We start from the raw sequence: 21,390 nt of genomic DNA, 5'->3' as shown, positions 1-21,390 counted from the left end.
CCACGTACCTGTGGGATCTAAAATATGGAACACATGAACCTATCTACCTCTGTAAGAAAACTGAAGATACCAAGGGAACATTTCATGCAAAGATGGGCACAATAAAGTGCAAAAATGGCAAGGACCTAACAGGAACAGAAGAGATGAAGAAGATGTGGCAAGAATACACAGAAGAACTGTCCAGAAAAGCTCTTAATGTCCCAGATAGCCACAATGGTGGGATCACTGACCTAGCACCAGACGTCCTGGAGCGTCAAGTCAAGAGGGCCTTAGGAAGCATTGCTACGAAGAAAGATAGTGGAGGTGGTTCAGCTGGACGAGTGGAGTAGTTCAGCTGGATGCAGCTGAGCTACTTCAAATCCTAAAAGATGTTGCTGTGAAAGTGCTGCACTCAATATGCCAGCAAATTTGGAAAACTCAGCAGAGGCCACAGGACTAGAAAAGGTCAGTTTTCATTCCAATCCCAAAGAAGGGCAATGCCAAGGGCAATGCCAAAGAATGCTCAAACCACCGCACAATCGCACTCTTCTCACATGCTAGATTATGCTCAAAATTCTCCAAGCCAGGCTTCAGCCAACAACGGTGTAGTGGTTTTTTGCCAACAAAGGTCCGTCTAGTCAAAGCTATGGTTTTTCCAGTAGTCATGTATGGACGTTAAAGTTGGACCATAAAGAAAGCTGAGCACCAAAGAACTGATGCTTTTGAACTGTGGTGTTGAGAAGACTCTTGAGAGTCCCTTGGACTGCAAAGAGATCCAACCGGTCCATCCTAAAGGAAATCAGTCCTGAATATTCATTGGAAGTACTGATGCTGAAGCTGAAACTCCAATACTTTGATCACCTGATGTGAAGAACTGACTCATTTGAAAAGACCCTGATGCTGGGAAAGACTGAAGGCAGGAGGAGAAGAGAACAACACAGGATGAGATGATTGGATGGCATCACCGACTCGATGAACGTGGGTTTGGGTGGACTCCGGGAGTTGGTGATGGACAGGGAGGCCTGGCGTGCTGCGGTTCATGGGGTCACAAAGAGTCAGACACGACTGAGCGACTGAACTGAACTGACTGAGGTTTCAGCAGTTCGTGAACCAAGAACTTCCAGATGTACAAGCTGGTCGTAGAAAAGGCAGAAGAACCAGAGATCAAATTGCCAACATCCGCTAGATCATAGAAAAATCATGGGAATTCCAAAAAAAAGACTCTACTTCTGCTTCACTGACTATGCTAAAGCCTTTGACTGTGTGGATCACAACAAACTGCGGAGTATTCTTAAAGAGATGAGAATACCAGGCCACCCGACCTCCTCCTAAGAAACCTGCATGCAGGACAAAAAGCAACAGCTAGAACTGGACTTGGGACAACGGACTGGTTCCAAATCAGGAAAAGAGTAGGTCAAGGCTGTATATTGTCACCCTGCTTATTTAACTTATATGCAGAGTACATCATGAGAAATGCCGGACTGGATGACTCACAAGCCTGAATTAAAATTGCCAGGAGAAATATCAACAACCTCAGATATGCAGATGGCACCACCCTTATGGCAGAAAGTGAAGATGAACTAAAGAACCTCTTGATGAAAGTGAAAGAGGAGAGTGAAAAAGCGGGCTTAAAATTCAACACTCAGAAAAACGAAGATCATGGCATCCAGTTCCATCACGTCATGGCAAATAGATGGGGAAAGAGTGGAAATAGTGTCACATCATTTTCTTAGGCTTCAAAATCACTGCAGACAGTAACTGCCGTCACAAAATTAAAAGACGCTTGCTCTACAAACCTAGACAGTGTATTAAAAAGTCAGAGACATTACTTGGCAACAAACGTCCATATAGTCAAAGCTATGGTTTTTCCAGCAATCACGTATGGATGTGAAAGTTGAACCATAAAGAAGCTTGAGCACTGAAGAATTGATGCTTTTGAATTATGGTGCTAGAGAAGACTCTTGAGAGTCCTTGGACAGCAAGGATATCAAACCAGTCAATCCTAAAGGAAATCAACCCAGAATATTCATGAGAAGGACAGCTGCTGAAGCTCCAATACTTTGGTCATCTGACGCAAAGAACCAACTCATTAAAAAAAGACCCTGATGCCAGGAAAGATTGGGGGCAAGAGGAGAAAGGGGTGACAGAGGATAAGGTGGTTGGATGGCATCACTGACTAGATGGACATGAGCTTGAGCAAACTCAGGGAGATAGTGAAGGAAAGGGAAGCCTGGTGTGCGTCAGTTCATGGGATCACAAAGAGTGAGACACAACCCAGCAAATGAACAACGACAACAGAACAAACACAGACTCACAGACGTAGAGACGCAGAGACGTAGAGACGTAGAGACGCAGAGACGCAGAGACGCAGAGACGTAGAGACGCAGAGACGCAGAGACTGTCTGTGAGTCTGTGTTGTTCTGCTGCTGTTGTTCAACAGGAGGAGGGGGGAGAGGGGTGTGCTGGGAGGTGGGCGTTGGCAGGTGAAAACTATAGGGTTTAGAATGGATGAAAACGAGGTCCTAAGGTATGGTACTGTGATATACCGTACTATATCACAGTAATACACTGTGATACACTGTAATGGAAAAGAACATAAAAAGAATGTATTTATGTACAATTGAGTCGCTTTGCTGTTTATCAGAGACTGGCACAACACTGTAAATCGACTGTACATATGCATACAGGCCACCTTGATAAAATATCAGCAAATGGAATTAAGCAGTGCATAAAGTAATTGTGTGCCATGAGCACATGGGCTTTTTCCAGGAGTGCAATGTTGGTTCAGTATTCAAAAGTCAATCAGCGTAATCCACCATTAACAGGCTAAAGGAAGAAAATCACATAATCATACCAAGGCAGAAAAAGTATTTTACAAAACTCAACACCCATTCATGATAAAAACTCTCAGAAAAATTAGGAATCCAAGGACTGACTCAGCTTGATAAAGAGCATCTGCAGAAAAGCTGACAGCTAACATTACACCTCAGCAGTGAAAACGGAATGCTTTCCCCCCGAGCCTCGGAGAATGGGAAGCACGTCTGCTCTCACTACTCTGTTAATTACTGTGACGGTGGGCGTTTTAGCCACTGAAATCAAGCAAGAGCCAGAAGATGAAAGGCTCACAGGGGAACTTTCCCGGTGATCCAGTGCTTAAGACTCCGCCTTCCAACGTAGGGGTACAGGCTTTACCTCTGCTTAGGGAGCTAGACCCCACATGTCTCATGGCCAAAAAAACAAACTTGAAATGGAAGCGACATTGTAACAAACTCAATAAAAACTTTAAAAAATTAAAACATAAAAGGCATACAGGTCAGAAAAAAAGAAATCATTCCTATTTACAAATGACACAGCTATCTATATAGGAAATCCCAAGGAATCTCCAAAAAATCTCCTAGAATTAATAAGTGAGTTCAGAAAGGTCAGGAATATAAGATCAACTTACAAAAATCAGTTGTGTTTCTTTATATGTTTGTGTGCTCAGTCACTCAGTCATGTCTGACTCTTCGCGACCCTAGGGACTGTAGCCCACCAGGCTCGTCTGTCCATGGAAATTTCCAGGCAAGAATACTGAGTGGGTTGCCATTTCCTGCTCGAGGGGATCTTCCCAACCCAGAGATCACACCCTCCGCTCTTGTGTCTCCTGCTTTGGCAGGAGGATTCTTTACCCCCTGTGCCCCCTAGGAAACCCGTATTTCAGTATACTAGCGATGAAACTATATATGGACACCAAGATTTAAAATACAATACCATTTACAATCTAACAAACATGTACAGGACTTGTATGCTGAAAACTATAAAATTCTGACTGAAGAAATCAAAAACAGTCTAAATAAAGGGAGAGATACTCCATGTCATGGATTGAAAGAGCCAGTACAGTAAAGATGCAATTCTCCCAAACTGAATAAAACGGGAGGGATCTGTCTGGTTTAAAAGATTTATAGTATGGCTACAACACTGAGGCCTGCATGACACCAGCAGAGGGGCAGACACAGAGCTCACTGGGACAGAGAAGGACCCACGCACGCATGCCCAGCGGGCTGTCTGCAAAGGTGCAAAAGCAGTTCAGTGGAGGAAATAGAGCATTTCAACAAGTGTTGCTGGGGCAACTGGATGTCCACAACCCAGAGAAAGGGAGGAAGAAGGGAGGGAGGGAGAGAGAAAAGGGAAGGAGGGAGGGAGGGGGCGGGGGGAGCACACCTCAACCTAGACCTCACACTTCATACAAAAATTAACACAAGACGGATCACAGGCTTACATGTAAAAGAATAAACATGTTAGAAAAAATATAGGAGAAAATATTTGATTTAGGACTAGGCAAAGAGTTATTAGATTTTATGCCAAAAGCGCAGTCCACAAAAGAAAAAACCACTAAACAGGACTTTATCCAAATTAAATAGGTATGTTCTTTCACAGGTCAAGTGAGGAGTATGCAAAGACAAGCTACTGACTCAGAGAACATATTTGCAAACCATACATCTGACAAACAATTCATATCTGGAATATATATATAAACTGTACAGCAAAAGAACAATCCAGAACATGAGCTAAAGATAGGAAGAGCTATTTCACTGAAGAAGACGCACAAACAGCAAATCAGCATGAGCAGATCTTAGCACTATCGGCCACTGGGAAATCCATGACGATACATGTCTGCACAGCCAGAATGGCTGAAGTTAAAAACACCAAATATCAGTGAGGAGACAGAGAAACTAGATTACTCATACACTGCTGGTGGATCCAAAAGAATACAGGTCTTTGAAAGATGTTAGTTTCCTAAAAAATTAAACATACAACCCAGAAATTGCACTCTTGAGCATTTAACCCAGAGAAATGAAAACTTTCATTTGCACAAAAACCTGCCCACAGGACTTCCCTGGTGGCTCAGTGGTAAAGAATCTGCCTGCCAATGCATGAGACACGAGTTCAATCTCTGATCCAGGAAGATCCCAAGTAACTATTGAGCCTGTGCTCCCGAGCCCAGGAGCTGCAGCTACTGAGCCCACTCGCCACAGCCACGGAGCGCACTCGCCCAGCCCCTGAGACCTGCACAGCCTGGAGCCCGCGCTCCACGACAAGAGAAGCTGCCGCAACAAGAAACATATGCACCGCAACTGGAGAGCAGACCCCAACAAAGACCCAGCACAGCCAGAAATAAACAAATATTTTTTTAAAAAATCTGCCCACAAACGTGTAGAGCAGCTTTATTCATGATAACCCCAAGCAGAGACAACACACACGTTCTTTACAGGTGAGTATTAAACGCTGTAGTTCACTCACACCTTGGGGACCACTCAGCAAAAAAAAAAAGAAAAATGAAGAAACTGCTGACATGCAATAATCCAGATGTGTCTCCAGAGAATTATGCTGAGGGAAAAAAAACCAATACCCAAAATCACACAGGGTCTGGTTTCATCTACATAACATTCTTGAAAAGGCAGAATTATCGATGTGGCAAAAGGCAAGCGCTGACCAGGGATGAGGGCAAGAGAGAGGCGGGCGTGGCCCTCAGAGGGCAGCAGGACACCCTGCCGACGGGACACTGTCTCCACCGCAGCAGGGTCACCGTCCTGTTCTGGGAGTCGCCTGTTTTGCAGGCTGTTGGCAGAAGCAGGCAAAGCATACATGGGCTCTCTCTGTATTAATTCTTACAACTGCATGCGCACCTACCTTACCACAAATAAAAAGTTTCATTTAAAAAGAGAGCCAAAAAATAAATAAATAAAAAATAAATAAAAAGAGAGCCAGTTCCCACGTGTCCCTGCAGGTGCCTCATGGCCCTGCCATCCTCACCTTCAATCTTGGCCTCTTTAACCTGTGAATTCCGAGGCTCTATTCCCACTAACTGCCCGTCTCCTGGGACTTCTTGGCGACAGCTGGTCTGGAATCACTCTGGAAACGCTGTGCTCGGCTTCCAGGACACGGCACACTGCGGGGGCTCCAGCTCCCCCCAGGCCCGCCTCGCGCTCTTCTCTGGCTCCTTCTCTCCTACTTGGCTTCTGCGTGTTGGAAGTCTCCTGACAGCCAAAGGCTCACACAAGCTCCATTTTTAGCCATCTTGCTTCTAGCTCCACACATTCACACTGGGCGATCTCATCCTGTCTTGTAATTTGAAACATCACCCATGACTTCACACATGCACCCTCAGCCCTGCTGTCCCCCTGAACTCCCTTCTCATACACTCAACTGTATACTCAGCACCTCCACTTGGATGAAACAGTGCGTTCAGCTTCCTAGGGACAAAGCAGAGTTCTCAGTGTCCACCACAACATTCTGCTAAACAAAATTCCGCAATCACCTTTCTCAGTAAAAGGCACCACCGTTCCTAATGGCTCAAGTCACAGCATCTTTGATCCCTCTTTCTTTCACATTAAACATCACACTGAACCAATGAACAAGTTTGGTCTGCACTAACTTCAAAACGGAGCTTTTCACCTACATATCTGAAGGCCCCTTCCTCAGATCTTCACAAAACGAGTGCAGTGATCAGATGCAAAACCACACGTGCTTAACCATAAACCCACATTATTTACTGCCTATGGGCCCGCTGAACATAGTCACAGCCCAGGATGAAAACGTGGATAGGTCCTGTGACGATCAACACAAGTAGAAAACACAGGCTGAACTCAGTGATTAAGCATCCCGTCCCAGCTGCCGTGCTTCTCACCGAGACCATCGTCCCTCCTCCGCGGGCCTGCACAGCTGGCTGCTTTCAGAGGGAAAGGGCAGCGCAGCCCTCTCTGCCCACCACGCCTCGCTCTGTCCCTCCTTCCAGGCCTCTGACCCCGGCGCTACTGACGCAGAGGAGTGGGCGGGGGGACAGTCCTCCGTGCACGGGGCCCACTGTCCCAAGATAACCCACCTCCCCAGCCCGGCAGGAACTCGCAGCTGACTCATCCCTCACAAGACACTTGTGTGGGCTCTTTCAGGACCCATCTGACCACACTCCTCAGAACCCAGACGGCCATTTCTCCTCAAGATGGGGACCTGCCTGCCACCACCGCCAGCGCCTCAGCAGCCAGTCTCCGTGAGGCGCCGGGCAGCCTGCTCTCCCCAGGCGGCACAGGTGCTTACCGCCCCCCAGCCCCAGCCCCCCACCCCTAGCCCCCCAGCCCAATGCGCAGGCCTGAGGCACCGCCCCTTGAAGGCTCCATCAAGGAGCATTGGTCTGAGGCAACCACGAATGTCCCATCCCTGGGCTGTGGGGAAAGACAGCCTCTCCTGCCAGAGAACACTCTTCAGATGTCCTCTCTGGGGACATTCCTGGCGGTGCAGTGGTTAGGACTCTGCGCTTCCACTGCCGAGGACCTGGGTTCAACCCCTGGTGCGGACAGAAGAGAACAAAGCCTGTCTGATCTCCAGCAACTGGCCCCGTAACCCCTCCGTGTGGAGCAGACTCAGCGTTCTCAGCCACGGGCTCCGGGCACCAGGCTCATGGCCCACATCCTGCATGGCATGCCGGTGCCCTGCAGACTCCCCAGCACTGTCCCGCAGGCTCTGCATGTCTGGCTCCCAGACCCCACAGATCTTGCTTTCCCAGCGCCCCTGACCTGCCACCCCTGCCCCTCGTCCTCCTGCTCCCTTCGCTGAACTTGCCGTTACTGACTGGCATTATTTATCGAAAGCCTCCTGCCACCACTGTGCCTGTAGCGTCTGCTCCCAGTGTGTCCCCTGGAAATATGTCAGGGGAGCCTCTGTGGCCCTTTCCGACCAGCGCCTCCCACCCACCCACCCCTGGGGGCACAGGCCCACCAGGCTGAGTCACCTGGGCAGTGGCCAAGTCCCATGGCTCATGCAGTGCCCCGCTCGGTGGGGCTGGCAGGGACGTGGCCATCTCCAGCTATTTTTAGGGTTTGTCTTTGTGGAAATTGTTCCTGGATTGGCTGCAGGGAGAGAACAGCCAAGCTCCTCATCACCGCCCTTGTCTCTGTTTCTCCCTTGATCAAACCAAGCCTGTCATCAGACACGACTCTGTCTCCAACGAGGGCTCTGGCTCAGTGGACCTCGGGCCAGCTTTTCCATAACTCACCCTCTGCCACCTTCCTGCCCAGCCGGCACTTACCAAGCACTGCCAGATGTCCAGCCCTGAGACCCACCAAGTCTCCATGAACTCTAAGACGAGTCGCAGAGCAGAGGATTCCAGCCTGTCCCTCCCATCCTTGTTCATGCCAGAAGCGCGTGGCTACTCCAGAGGCTGGCGGCCCGAGCCCCGCCCCAGTGCACAAGCGACAGGTTCAAGTGAAACGGCTCGCACTGCACAAGTCCCCTCCACAGCTCCCGGCACAACACACCCTCCAGCTACCAAGACACAGCAATCCACCAGCCAGACCTTCCAAAACTCCTGTTTCAAATGCACTGTCTTTCTCCACTCCCTCTAACTTAACTGTTCTCGTGCCCACGATCACAGGACTCTAGAGCGTAGCTCTGTGGGGATGGGGGGTCGTCACATAAAAAAAAACACCGAGAGCAACCCAGGAGTCCCCAAGAAGAGCCTCAGGTGGAGGGGAGGCAGGCATGAGACACGTCATCAGGAAGCCCCAGAGGGCCTTATACCCAGCTTCTGTCCACAAGCACCAACCCCCAGAGCACCATACACTGCTGGGCTGGACTAGAGTCCTAACGACAGGGAAGACGGGGAGGGCAGGCAGGAGAGCAGGAGGGAGACTCAGAGGGAAGCAAACAAAGGTATACAACATAGTTCCCACCCCCAGGACCCTGGTTCCCACCCCCAGGATCCCCCAGACCCCACTTCCCACCCCCAGGACCCTGGCACAATCAGTGCATCCTCCCTGCACCTCGGCCCTGCTCCTCCCGTTCACCAGGCAGCAGCCTGCTGCCTCAAGCCCAGAACGAGTTAACTAGCTTCTCCAAGCCTCACTCCCACGTCTGCACGCAGGGCTCTCGTCACCAGCAGTGGCAGGTCCACCTCCTCTGGAATTGTTTTTTCTAACCTTCACCACCCAGCCCTCACCTTCACTTTCAAAACAGAAGTTGCCTGGAGACTCCAGAACCCAGGTCAGTGGCCCTGCAGGGGAGCTGCCCGAAGGAGCCTGTGTCCCATCCTGGGGGGAGAAGGCAGCCCGAGTCTGGACAGAAGCCTCGCCCCAAGGGGGCCCAGGAGCTCCCGGACCAAGACCCGACTCACGTTGTAGAGGATGTCGGTCCAGCCCTCCATGGTGATGCACTGGAACACCGTCAGGATGGCGAACAGGATGTTGTCGAAGTTGGTGATGCCGAAGTTGGGGCCCGCCCAGTACTCCCGGCACTCAGTGTCGCCCTCGCACAGCCGCGCCGGGGCCTCCCTGCCGCACGGGAAGTCACCCACCGGATCTGCGTCTGCGAGGAGAAGAGCAGGCAGGGCTGCGCTGAGGAACCCCGAGCTCTGCACCCCACTGGGACTGCGGGGCTCAGACCTCAGCACGGGAGAAAGGGATCAGGCACCAAGGGAAACTGCCTCCTGCCACTGCTGCACATGCCCTGTCTCCATCCTCGGCCCCAGCCTCAGACCCACCTTCTCAGGAACAGCTGGTCAACCTCCCCTTCCCCACAGAAACTGCCCATCACTGTGTAAATATGCTGAGAACTCATTCACCTTAAAATCAAAAACAACCAACTCCTAACCTCCTACTCTTCCTATCGCCATCACCCCAACTGTCCCACAGCCAAACCTCCACCCAGACTTCCCCAACACACAGGTCTGCCTGTCACTCTGGAGCCAGAACCAAGCTGGACGGAGCCCTGCAGCCCCGGTGCTCTTCAGGCAGGTTGACCAGCACAGGCCCAGAGCATGGCTGGGCCTCAGGGCCCGGTTCTCCTGGCACTGGCCCCAGCAAAGGGGACACACTCTTGCTGGCAGCCAGGAGCCACACAAAGAGATGCTAAAGAAATCACAGAAAACCAGGGCTAACCTCTGGAGTCAGGAGGCAAGCAGCTCAGGCTAGTCCCTCCCTCCCAAAACCTAAAGAAAAAACTATTCTTAAAAAATGCATAACAACACATGGAAAAGCTCTCCTATCAGGATAGGGGAAATTTTAGGAATAGCTAGGATGGGAAGCAAATATTCCCAGATTTAGAAGGCAAAACTGATCACACAAGTTTATTCCTTTCTTCCAATTATCTCAATAAATGCTCATAAAGAAAACCAGAAGGTCATTGTCTGTCTATTTGTAGACAACTGTATTCTCTGTGAATAGTGAGAGTTTCATTTCCTCCTTTCACATTCTTACAGCTTTTGTTCTTTTTCTTGCCTCACATCACTGGCCACAACCACCAAGGCTAGATGGACCAGCGGTGACCGCGTGTGCCTTTATCTCTGTTTTCACTTCAAAGGAAAAGCTCTCAAGACCGATGACAAAGTATGATGTCTGAAGGGAATTTTAGGTAGTTTAAGCAAATTCCCCTTATTTCCAGTTTGATTAAGAGGGGTTTTAAAATTATGAATGATTTAAACTTTAATAAAAACTTTTCCTGCCTCTACTGAGACGATCATACAGGTTTTCTCCTTTAATGTGTTTGTAGCTCAAGACACAAACCCTTGTGTCACCCTTAACTCTTCACTTTCTCTTCCTCCACATACAGTTGCCCAGAAAACCCAGATGGCCCAGCAGGCCACACTGCAAAATATACCCAGAACATGACAGATTCTAAGAGCCAAACAGGTTTCCCCGGGGCTCAGTGATAAAGAATGTGCCTGCCAGTGCGGGAGACTTGGGTTCCATCCCTGGTCTGGGAAGATCCCCTAAAGAAGGAAATGGCAACCCACTCCAGTATTCTTGCCTGGGAAACCCCATGGACAGAGGAGCCTGGTGGGCTACAGTTCCTGGCGTCACAAAGAGTCAGACACGACTTAGTGACTAAAACAATACCAACTGCCAAACAGCCTGGCCCCCGCCTCCATCCATCTCTCCTGGACTGAGATTTGACTCTCTGACTCTCCCCTGTTTGATCTGCCTCCCCAGAGCAGCCAGAACAATCAGAGGGTACCAGCGCTCACTCAAGGCCCCACTGTCCTCCCACTTCTCTAGGAATAAGATTCAGAGTCCTACATGGCCTGAACCCACGTGAGGCCCCTCCACTCACTGCTTCTGACTCTAGCCCTTCACACTTACAAGTCCTTGTAACCAGAGCTTCTGGCAGGCTGCTGATGGGCCCCCTCTCACCACACTCAGCTCGCTGTCCAACTATCACCCTGACAGAGAGGCCTCCCCAGGCTACTGTCTGTGAGACAGACCCCAATCATTCTGTCTCAGATACCTTTCTTGCTTCCCTCCTAGAAGTTACTGTAGTACCTTCAGTAATTACTTCGTGTGTTTGCCTTTATAAGACTCTTGCCTGGGTCCACTTCCTCTGTCTAGCACCTAGAAGGCCCCCTCAGGGCCCAGAACAGTGAATCTCTCCGGGACGACTGAGTCTGTGGTCCTCCTCTGGGTCCGACAGGTACCTCAAGGCCTCACCTGTGCTGTTGGGGAAACAAGCCTTGTGGAATTTGCCCATGTAGAACTCGAGGCCAATGATGGCGAACATGAGGATGGCGAAAAAGAGAAGCAGCCCAATCTGCAGGAGCGGGACCATGGCCTTCATGATGGACTTGAGCACCACCTGCAAACCTGGGCAGAGCAGGTGAAGCAGGCAGGTCAGGAACACAGTGGGCAGAGCAGGGAGTGGACTGGGGTGTGGGCACAACAGCAAGAGCCTGGGTGGGCAGGGCTGAGTCCTGGGCCAAGTGTGGAGCAATGAGTGCTCATGAGGCCAAAGGACAGAGCTGGGCCCTCAAAGCAGGGGACAGAGAGGGAGTGGTGGGGAAGCGGGACAGAACAGTGAGTGCCTCCCTGGGTAGAGCTGAGCGTCCTTGAGGTGGGGGACAAAGCAGAGGGGTCTCACGGGGGAGTGGACTGAGCAGAGTCCCAGTCAGAGGGAGGGACGGTGTGCGGGGGTATCAGTAGGAAGTCCTGACGAGCACTCTGAGTCTGTGGAGGGCTCAGGGTGGAGCAAAAGCGGAGAGTCCTGAGAGGAAAGAGGAGGAACTCCTGGGAGCTGAAAGCAGGGGATCCTGGGAGGGAGAGCAGGGGATCCTGGGAACTAAGAGCAGGGGATGCTGGGAATGAAGAACAGGGGATGCTGGAATGGAAGAGCAGGGGATCGTGGGAACTAAGTGCAGGGGATGCTGGGAATGAAAAATAAGGGTTCCTGACAGACCCACTCCTGAGGGAAAGGAAAACAGGGGGCCTACTCCTAAGGAGGGTTCTACCACTGACTGTAGGGCATGAGTATGTCCAGGCCAGGGGAACAATCCCACTTCCAACCTTGAACTTGCTCCTGGGTACAGGCCTGAGCTGCTTCCTGGCAGGGTCTTGGGGCAGTACAGGGAGCTGACCTGCAGTCTTCCTTGCAATGGGCTCAGGTGGCACAGTTCCGGGCCTGCCACCCGGGCCCTAAAGGAAATCCAAATTCCCACTGGCCTGGAGGAACATGGGCCCAGGCAGTCACCACTCTCAAGGCAACCTGGCCACTCTCTGCCCCCACGTGGCCTCTTAAGCCACCCAGTCCCGGAGCACGTCTTAACTGGGTCACAGGTCTTGACAGCCCCGCCTAGCCTGAGCCAGGAGAGATGGCCCTCTGCAGCCTCTGAATGTGTTCCCTGCCCCACCACCTTGGCTCATCTCTCATCTGCCCTTTAACCCCAGGAAAAGAAGCAAAGAGCTGCAAATACAGCAAAGGGTGTGAGAGGAGCAAAGCTTCCACGTAGGAAGCCGGGTTACCCTCTAGTCTTTCAAGGAAACAGGAGAGGATGGAGAAGGGCCATTTCTGCCTTCAAACCTGGTTCCCTGGGGCTAAGGGTGGCAAGCTCAGAGTCACCAGAGGGTCCGGAGGTCAGGGCCTCACTGCAGCTGTGGCGGGTGTAGGGGACAAGGTCAGTGTCCAGGTAGGCTGGGCCTGATTGCTTTCGCCAGACTCACTTGGAATCCCAGACACCAGCTTCAGGGGCCTCAGTACACGCACAGCCCGCAGTGTTCGCAGATCAAAGTCAGTGCCAGCTGTGGCGAGGATCCTGGCAGGAACAAAGACAAGCGGGAAGTAAGGGCTTCTGCACGGTGTTGAGAAGAGGGCACGCCCCTCCCGCCACCCACGTCCTGTCCTCCAAGAGCAGTGACATCTTCATGCCTGTGTCCCCCGCTGTCCAAGCACCAGCGTACCAGGCAGGGGAGGCCAGGAACTGAGTTCAGACATCCTCGCCAGTAATGCTAGTGATGGCTTTTACCAGCACGATCATGCTTCCGGGCATCACCCCTGAGAGAACACGTGGTCTCTGGTCCCTGGCCCAGCCCTGAATCTGTCCTTGAAATGAGTCCTAGCCTGAACCATGTCCCCAAGCAACCCCAGCTGCACTCCAAGTTGCCTCATGAGCGATGGTGATACTGAGAGCAGAAGAATGAGCCTGAGGGACTTCTGAACGGATGCCGCAGGCCCCTTCCCCACTTCACCACAGGAGAACACAGGAACGAAGAGTGGAGAAGGCGAACAGAGGGTTCAGAAAACCCCATTAGCATAAAGCATACCCCCAGTGTCTCCCATCTTAAAACAAAGCAGAACATTCTGTATCTGCCTCCGAGCCCGGACACCTTCTCTGCTCCCTGCACTCCAAAACTCAGTCAGTGCCAGTCCTCGCTCTCCCACTGTTAACTCTTCAGCCTCTCCTCAGCTTTGTCCAACTGCATTCTCACTCCCACCATTCCACTCTTTTGTCACGCCTTCTTGCCAACATCAACAGTCAAGTCTCCTGTAAATGGTCTCTCCTCTTGCCCACTGGTCAGCTCTCTCGTTTTCTTCTTGACACCCTGGGAGTCCTTTTGTCAGCTCTGCCCCCTCTACCAGACTGAAAACTTTAACACGTCAGGGCTCACCGTTCAGAATCCACCCAATAGCTTTGAATACCACCGAAAGCTTATTACTCCCTAATTTATATCTTTAACTCAAATCTGGAACTCTGGGTTCATATGCCCGTCCATTTGCCTTTTTCAACATTTCCATTTGGATAGCAAAAAAGCATATCACACATTAATAAAACTAAAGAATACTTTTCAAAACTTTAATGTAAATATTAAAGCACGTATTATTTTTAAGTTCAGGGTTGTTACATGATGGCAACTAGAGAACTGTTTATTCTTTCTCCCAACCTTGCTCCTCCCACAGTGCTCCCCCCTCTCTGTGAACAGCACTAGTCAAGTGTTACATAAGCCAGAACCAAGGCTTCCTACCTGACTCGTCTCTCTCTTATACTCCACATCCAATTCACTGACAATCCTGTTGACTCTACCTTTAAAAAGTCTTGGACTCTCAGTGAAAAAGCATTGTTGCCTGCCCCTCTGCCCCCAACTCTAGAGACACAGCAGTAAGGAATAACATTTGAGATGCAGCTGGGGTGAAATAAGATGAAATGGCAGGGGGCGGAGAAAAGAAGGGCAACAAGAAAATCTATTCAAACCAAAATGCCATAGCACATGAGAAAATCCAATACTAAGAGGGATATTCAGCTACTGGACGATAGTAGCTAGAACTTTTGGAAAAAACAAGCATTTATTTAAATAATATGAATAATAATCATACTCTAAACTGGAGACATAGTTGGAGAGTACTAATGGTTTAGGAAACAGTACTAAGGAATCACTCACAAACAACAGAAAGACAAAGAAAAAAAATGGAAGAAATTAAATGATACGGAGGTTAGACCATATACCTAACACACATCACATGTGGGTTCCAGAAAAAGAGAATAGAGGGAACATGGTGAAGAAGCAACATTTGAAGAGATAACAGATGAGAAATTTCCAGAATTCAAGACTTGATTTCTCAAATTTAAAGTGTATTAGGGGTACAATCTGATAAATAAAATACATCCAACTAGAAATGGTGTGAGTAACTATAGAATATCAAGCATAAAAAGAAAGCATTAAAGGGTACCAAAAAGAAAGATGAAGTACCTAGGGGAGAAAAATCATAGTTAAAAGGAGAGAAAACGTCACCTCAGAAAAAAAGAGAGGGAGAGAAAATATGCTAGAAAACAATTAAGTAACATCCTCAAAAAGCAGCAGGAAAATAATTGACATCTTAGAACCTTATATCTAGCTAAACTGTGAGAGTAGAGTGATGGCAAAATAAACATATTTTCATAGAAACAGTAAGTCATCACTCCGGAGCCTCAGTAAAACAACGCAGGAACTGAACCCGAGGGAAAGCACAGGATACAAGAACAATGGTAGGCCCAGAAAATAACTTTTAAGTAATTAATTACTCATTGATTTTTAAAATTATGATGTCCAATTTTTCACTATTTTCTACACACAAAACTAACAACCTAGGCAATAACAAAACCATTTACAGAAGGGGCCGTTCCACCTGTAGTTGCATCAGATTATGTTACAGAGGTTAAATCACTCTTCACTGCATTAGGCCGGAGGATGGCAAACATTTTCTGAAAAGGGCCAGTAGTAAATATTTAGACTTTGTGAGTCATAAGATCTCTGTTACAACCACTCAACTCTGCCATGTAGCATAAGAGATAACATGTAAATGAATGGACAAGACTGTGTTCCAATAAAGTTTTATTTATAAGCACAGGTTGCCAGGCAGCTGGGCTATAACTGTCTGTCCTCCATGTTAGAAGGTCTGACTCTTTGCAACCCTATGAACTGTAGCCCACCAGGTTCCTCTGTCCATGGGATTTCCCAGGCAAGAATACTGGAATGGTTTGCCATTTCCTCCTCCAAGGGATCTTCCCAGCCTGGGGACTGAACCCATGTCTCCTTCTTGGCAGGCGGATTCTACCACTGAGCCACCTGTGAGGTGAGACTAATGCACAGTTATGAATCCATCTTTAAAAGGTTAAGGGACTCTCCTGGCAGTCCAGTGGTTAAGACTTCAACTTCCACGCAGAGGGTGCAGGTTTAACCCCTGGTCAGGGAGTTAAGATCTTTGTGGCCAAAAAACCGAAACATAAAGCAGAAGCCATATTGTAACAAATTCAATAAAGACTTAAAAAGGGTCTACATCAAAAATAATTGTAATAATAAATTAATAAATAAAATGTTAAGGATATCTAGTAAATAGATAGAATTACAGTCTATTTCAGAACCAACAGGGGGTGTAGGGGGAAGGTGTGTAGGGAACAGGTAATACAGAACATTTAGTCAAATTACAGAAATCAGACAAAGACTCCTCAAAAAAGGCAAAGAAGGAATATAAAAAGAAAACGTAAGACATTAGAATTAAGTCCAAATATATCATACGATATATAAATGAATTTTAATTTCTTATTAAATCATAGATTATTAGATTGGGGCTTTTGAAAGTCTAAACATATGCTACGTACAAAAGACATACCTGAAAACAATAGAGAAATGTTGAAAATAAGCAGATTTTAGAAAGTATATACTAGGTAAACGGTACAGGAAACAAAGCTGATATATAATACTAAAGAAAAAATATAATTTAAAAACAATATTAACAATATTAAGACTAAAGAGAGATATAATACATAATAATGAAAGCAAAATTACACCAAGGAATGTGATTATCATTAATTTTTATGCATCTAACATCATAAAATCAAAACAGAGAAAGAAAAAAATGAAAACTCCTCCAACTTGGTGGGAGATTCTTGCAAAGCTCTCAACAGAATCTGAAGGACTCAACACAAAATGCAGTAATGCTGTGCATGATTACAACAGAATTAGCACCTTGATCACTTTATCGTTCTGTCTTCTGTATCCCCCATATACTGCTTTATCTATCTACCTATCTATCAACTACAATCTATCTACTTTTCTATGAAAATGCATTCCTAAAAAATAGAAAATATATATTTTTAGAGTACACAGGAATAGCTTTGAAAATATTCTACATCACAAAAGAAGCCTCAGCAAATTTCAGAAAATTAGTGACTTTTATTATTGCACCTCTGCAATTAAACTAATGCAATTAAATAATAATACAGCAAACGCAAAGTGAACAATACAAAGAAATAGAGGAAAACACTAGAGTGGAAAAGACTAGAGAGCTCTTCAAAAGAATTAGAGATACCATGGGAATATTTCATGCAAAGATGGGCGCAATAAAGGACAGAAACAGTACGGGCCTAACAGAAGCAGAAAAGATTAAGAAGAGGGGCAAGAATACACAGAACTGTACAAAAGATCTTCACGACCCAGATAAGCACGATGGTGTGCTCACTCATCAGAGCCAGACATGCTGGAGTGTGAAGTCAAGTGGGCCTTAGGAAGCATCACTACAAACAAAGCTAGTGGCGGTGATGGGATTCCAGCTGAACTATTTCAAATCCTAAAAGATGATGCTGTGAAAGTGCCGCACTCAGTATGCCAGCAAATTTGGAAAACTCAGCAGCGGCCACAGGACTGGAAAAGTTCAGTTTTCATTCCAATCCCAAAGAAAGGCAACGCCTGAGAATGTTCAAACTACCACACAATTGCACTCATCTCACACGCTAGTCAAGTAATGCTCAATATTCTGAAAGAGACGGGAACACCAGACCACCTGACCTGCCTCCTGAGAAACCTGCATGCAGGTCAAGAAGTAACACTTAGAACCGGACATGGAACAACAGACTGGTTCCAAATAGGAAAAGGAGTACGTCAAGGCTGTATATTGTCACCCTGCTTATTTAACTTCTGTGCAGAGTACGTCATGAGAAATGCCAGGCTGGATAAAGCACAAGCTGGAATCAAGACTGCTGAAAGAAATACCAATAACCTCAGATATGCAGACACCACCCTTATGGCAGAAAGCACAGAGGAACTAAAAAGCTTCTTGATGAAGGTGAAAGAGGCGAGTGAAAAGCTGGCCTAAAACTCAACATTCAGAAAACTAAGATCATGGCATCCGGTCCCATCACTTCAAGGCAAACACATGGGGAAACAGTGGCAGCAGTGACAGATTTTACTTTGGGCTCCAAAGTCACTGCAGACAACGACTGCAGCATGAAATTAAAAGACACTTGCTCCTTAGAAAAGCTGACAAACCTAGCCAGCATATTAAAAAGCAGAGACGTTACTTTGCCAACAAAGGTCCATCCTGTCAACCAATGGTTCTTCCAATAGTCATGTATGGATACGAGGAGTTGGACCATAAAGAAGACTGAGCAATGAAGAACTGGTGCCTTTGAACTGTGGTATGGAGAAGACTCTTGAGAGTCCCTTGGACTGCAAGGAGATCAAACTAGTCAATCCTAAAGGAGATTAACCCTGAATATTCAAATACTGGAAGGACTGATGTTGAAGCTAAAGCTCCAATACTTTGGCCACATGATACGAAAAGCTGACTCATTAGAAAAGACCCTGATGCTGGGAAAGATTGAAGGCAGGAGGAGAAGGGGACGACAGAGGATGAGATGGTTGGATGGAAAGACCGACTCAATGGACATGAGTTTGAGCAAGCTCCGGGAGATGGTGAAGGACAGGGAGGGCTGGCGTGCTGCAGTCCATGGGGTCACAAAGAGTCAGACACGACCGAGTGACAGAACAACAACAAAGAACACTACTGTAAAAACACATTTTAAAAGAAAACTTGCCTTACAGAAAGCTTCAAAATGCACAAGTAAGTAACTCATTAAGGAAGAAGTAACAACAGACATTACCAGATATTCAGACTCATCAACAACAAAAGCACCACATATTAAACATGCAGGGTTCAAGCAAAGTGATGCCTTAGGGAAAATTGATCAACGTAATTGACTTTATTTTTCAAAGACTAAAAATTAACAAACCAAGTATTGCTATGTCTCAAGAGTCTTAGAAAAGAATAGCAGAGTAAATGTAGAAAAAGTATAAAAATAGAAATAATAGACATGGTGAAAATAAAAAATAGAGAAATAATAGAAAGCTGAGTCCTTGAAAGTTTGATAAAATGAACAGGCTTCTGGCAAGAATAACCAAGAATGAGAGAGTGTGAACATGTATACATACCCAGATACACACATACACAAATACACATCATGTATGCATGTGTGCACACATGTACACTCATATATGTGCATACTTGTACACACATACACGTGCATATGCGTGTATATACACACAGGGAACACAGTGCAGACAAGAGAAGTTTTTAGAATCACAAGAGAATATTACTAACGATTTTATGCCAATAGATGCTAAAACTTGGATGAAATGGATATATCTCCCTGAAAAGCAAATTACCAAAACTAACTGGAGTAGATAAATCTGAATAAACCATGAACAATTATATTCGTTTTCTATTCTGAAAAAACTTATCCCAAAACTAGTGACTTGGAACAGCACCCCTTTATCAGCTCACAGTTCTGTGAGCCAGAAGCCAGGCACATGTGGCTGAATGCTCCGCCGTGGGCCTCACGAGGCTGAGGTCAAGGGCCCGGCCAGCTCCATCCTCACTGGGAGGCTCAGCTAGGGAAAGGGGCACTTTCCAGCCCCTTCAGCACATCGGAAGAGTTTTATTCCTTGCAGCAGGGACAGAGGCCCTTGCCTTGGTGTCACCCAGGCATATCTCTTAGCCCTCGGAGGCCACTCTCAGGTCCTTGTCACCTGCCTCCTCAATGGTCCCTCTCACACTTCTAAACACTCTAACTCTAGGAAGAAAAATCTCTTTAAAGGAATCATCTGACAATGCCAGTCCCACCTAAATAATCTCCGTTTGGGTTAACTCAGAGGCCAACCTAATCATGACCTAATCACAGGAGTGATATCTCATCACACCCACAGGATCTACCCACATTCAAGGGGAGACGACTGTGCAGGGGGCAGGCAGGGACCAGCGTCCTGGAGTTGTCTTAGAATTAGTGCCTTCCAAGACCATTTAGAAGGGTTACTCTGGATTCAGGTTTCCTCTTCAGAATATCAGATCCAGGCAATTTTACAAGGGTGTCCCTACAAACATTCAGAGAGGAGATAATTCTACATTATACAAACTGTTTCAAGAACAAAAATACAAGAGAAGCTCCCAACTCATTTTATGATGAAGGTATAATCTTGATATCAAGACTGTAACTGTAATTCAAAAAGATACACGCACCCCCAATGTTCATAGCAGCATTATTCACAATATCCGAGACATGGAGGCAACCTAAATATCCATCGACCGATGCATGAATAAAGAAGATGTATATTTACACAATGTCATATTACTCAGCTATAAAAAGAATGAAATAATTCCATTCATAGCAACATGGATGGGCCTAGAGATCATCGCACTAAGTGAAGTGAGCTAAACAGAGAGATGCAAATGTCATATGATGTCACTTAGACAGGGAATCTTAAAAATGGTACAAGTGAACTTTATGCAAAACAGAAATAGACTCACAAACATAGAAATCAAACTTATGCTTACCAAAGGGGAAGGGGGGAGGGAGAAATTAGGAGCTTGGGATTAACATATATACTTATGCTTACCAAAGGGGAAGGGGGGAGGGAGAAATTAGGAGCTTGGGATTAACATATATACTTATGCTTACCAAAGGGGAAGGGGGGAGGGAGAAATTAGGAGCTTGGGATTAACATATATACTTATGCTTACCAAAGGGGAAGGGGGGAGGGAGAAATTAGGAGCTTGGGATTAACATATATACTTATGCTTACCAAAGGGGAAGGGGGGAGGGAGAAATTAGGAGCTTGGGATTAACATATATACTTATGCTTACCAAAGGGGAAGGGGGGAGGGAGAAATTAGGAGCTTGGGATTAACATATATACTTATGCTTACCAAAGGGGAAGGGGGGAGGGAGAAATTAGGAGCTTGGGATTAACATATATACTTATGCTCACCAAAGGGGAAAGGGGGAGGGGAAAATTAGGAGCTTGGGATTAACATATATACATGATTAGATAGATAATAGATAACCAACAGAGACCTACTGTTTAGCACAGCATGCTATAGTTAGTATTTTGTAATAACCTATAAGGGCAAAGATTCTGAAGAAAATAGACACACCTGCACGTATGACTGAGTCGCTGCCGCACGCCTGCCACTAACACAGCAGTGTCCGTCAACTGAACTTCAATTTAAGAAAAATAAACATTTTCTAAAGACTGGAAAAGGACAAGAGAAATTTATACACATCTCAGTTATGAACACAAATTTTAAATATCAGAGGAAATAAAAGTCAAAGGTACATATTTTAAGAGAGTAAGCATATGATGACCAAATGAGTTGTCATAAGAATAACTCAATAGTAGAATACGTATTAATGCAATCCACCACACTAAAAATAAAAATCATATAATCATGTCAAAATATTCAGAAAAATTATTGGATAAAATTTCAGTATCATAACAGAGGGAGCCCAGCCTGGTGCTCTGTGACAATGCTGAGGGGACGGATGGGAGTGGGTGGGAGACTGGAGAGGGAGGGGTATACGTGTACTTATGA

The 21,390-nt window shown here is 46.9% G+C and overlaps 1 protein-coding gene across 10 annotated transcripts in view; it reads right to left on the bottom strand.

Annotated features, from left to right (window-relative positions):
- Positions 1-21,390, bottom strand: part of CACNA1B (calcium voltage-gated channel subunit alpha1 B) — a 212,391-nt gene that overhangs the window by 153,500 nt on the left and 37,501 nt on the right. For all 10 annotated transcript variants that reach the window (XM_027557028.1, XM_027557030.1, XM_027557031.1 and 7 more), the window contains exons 4-6: positions 12,936-13,027; positions 11,433-11,585; positions 9,125-9,315 (exon numbers count right to left, since the gene is read on the bottom strand). In XM_027557028.1, the coding sequence (XP_027412829.1) occupies positions 9,125-9,315; positions 11,433-11,585; positions 12,936-13,027 (436 nt within the window). The remainder of the gene's footprint in view (positions 1-9,124; positions 9,316-11,432; positions 11,586-12,935; positions 13,028-21,390) is intronic.

The sequence above is a fragment of the Bos indicus x Bos taurus genome, chromosome 11 (assembly GCF_003369695.1).
Source record: "Bos indicus x Bos taurus breed Angus x Brahman F1 hybrid chromosome 11, Bos_hybrid_MaternalHap_v2.0, whole genome shotgun sequence".
NCBI classification, from domain to species: Eukaryota; Metazoa; Chordata; class Mammalia; order Artiodactyla; family Bovidae; genus Bos; species Bos indicus x Bos taurus.
The sequence above is the reverse complement of the archived record's forward strand: the minus strand, read 5'-3'. Positions and strand labels throughout refer to the sequence as shown.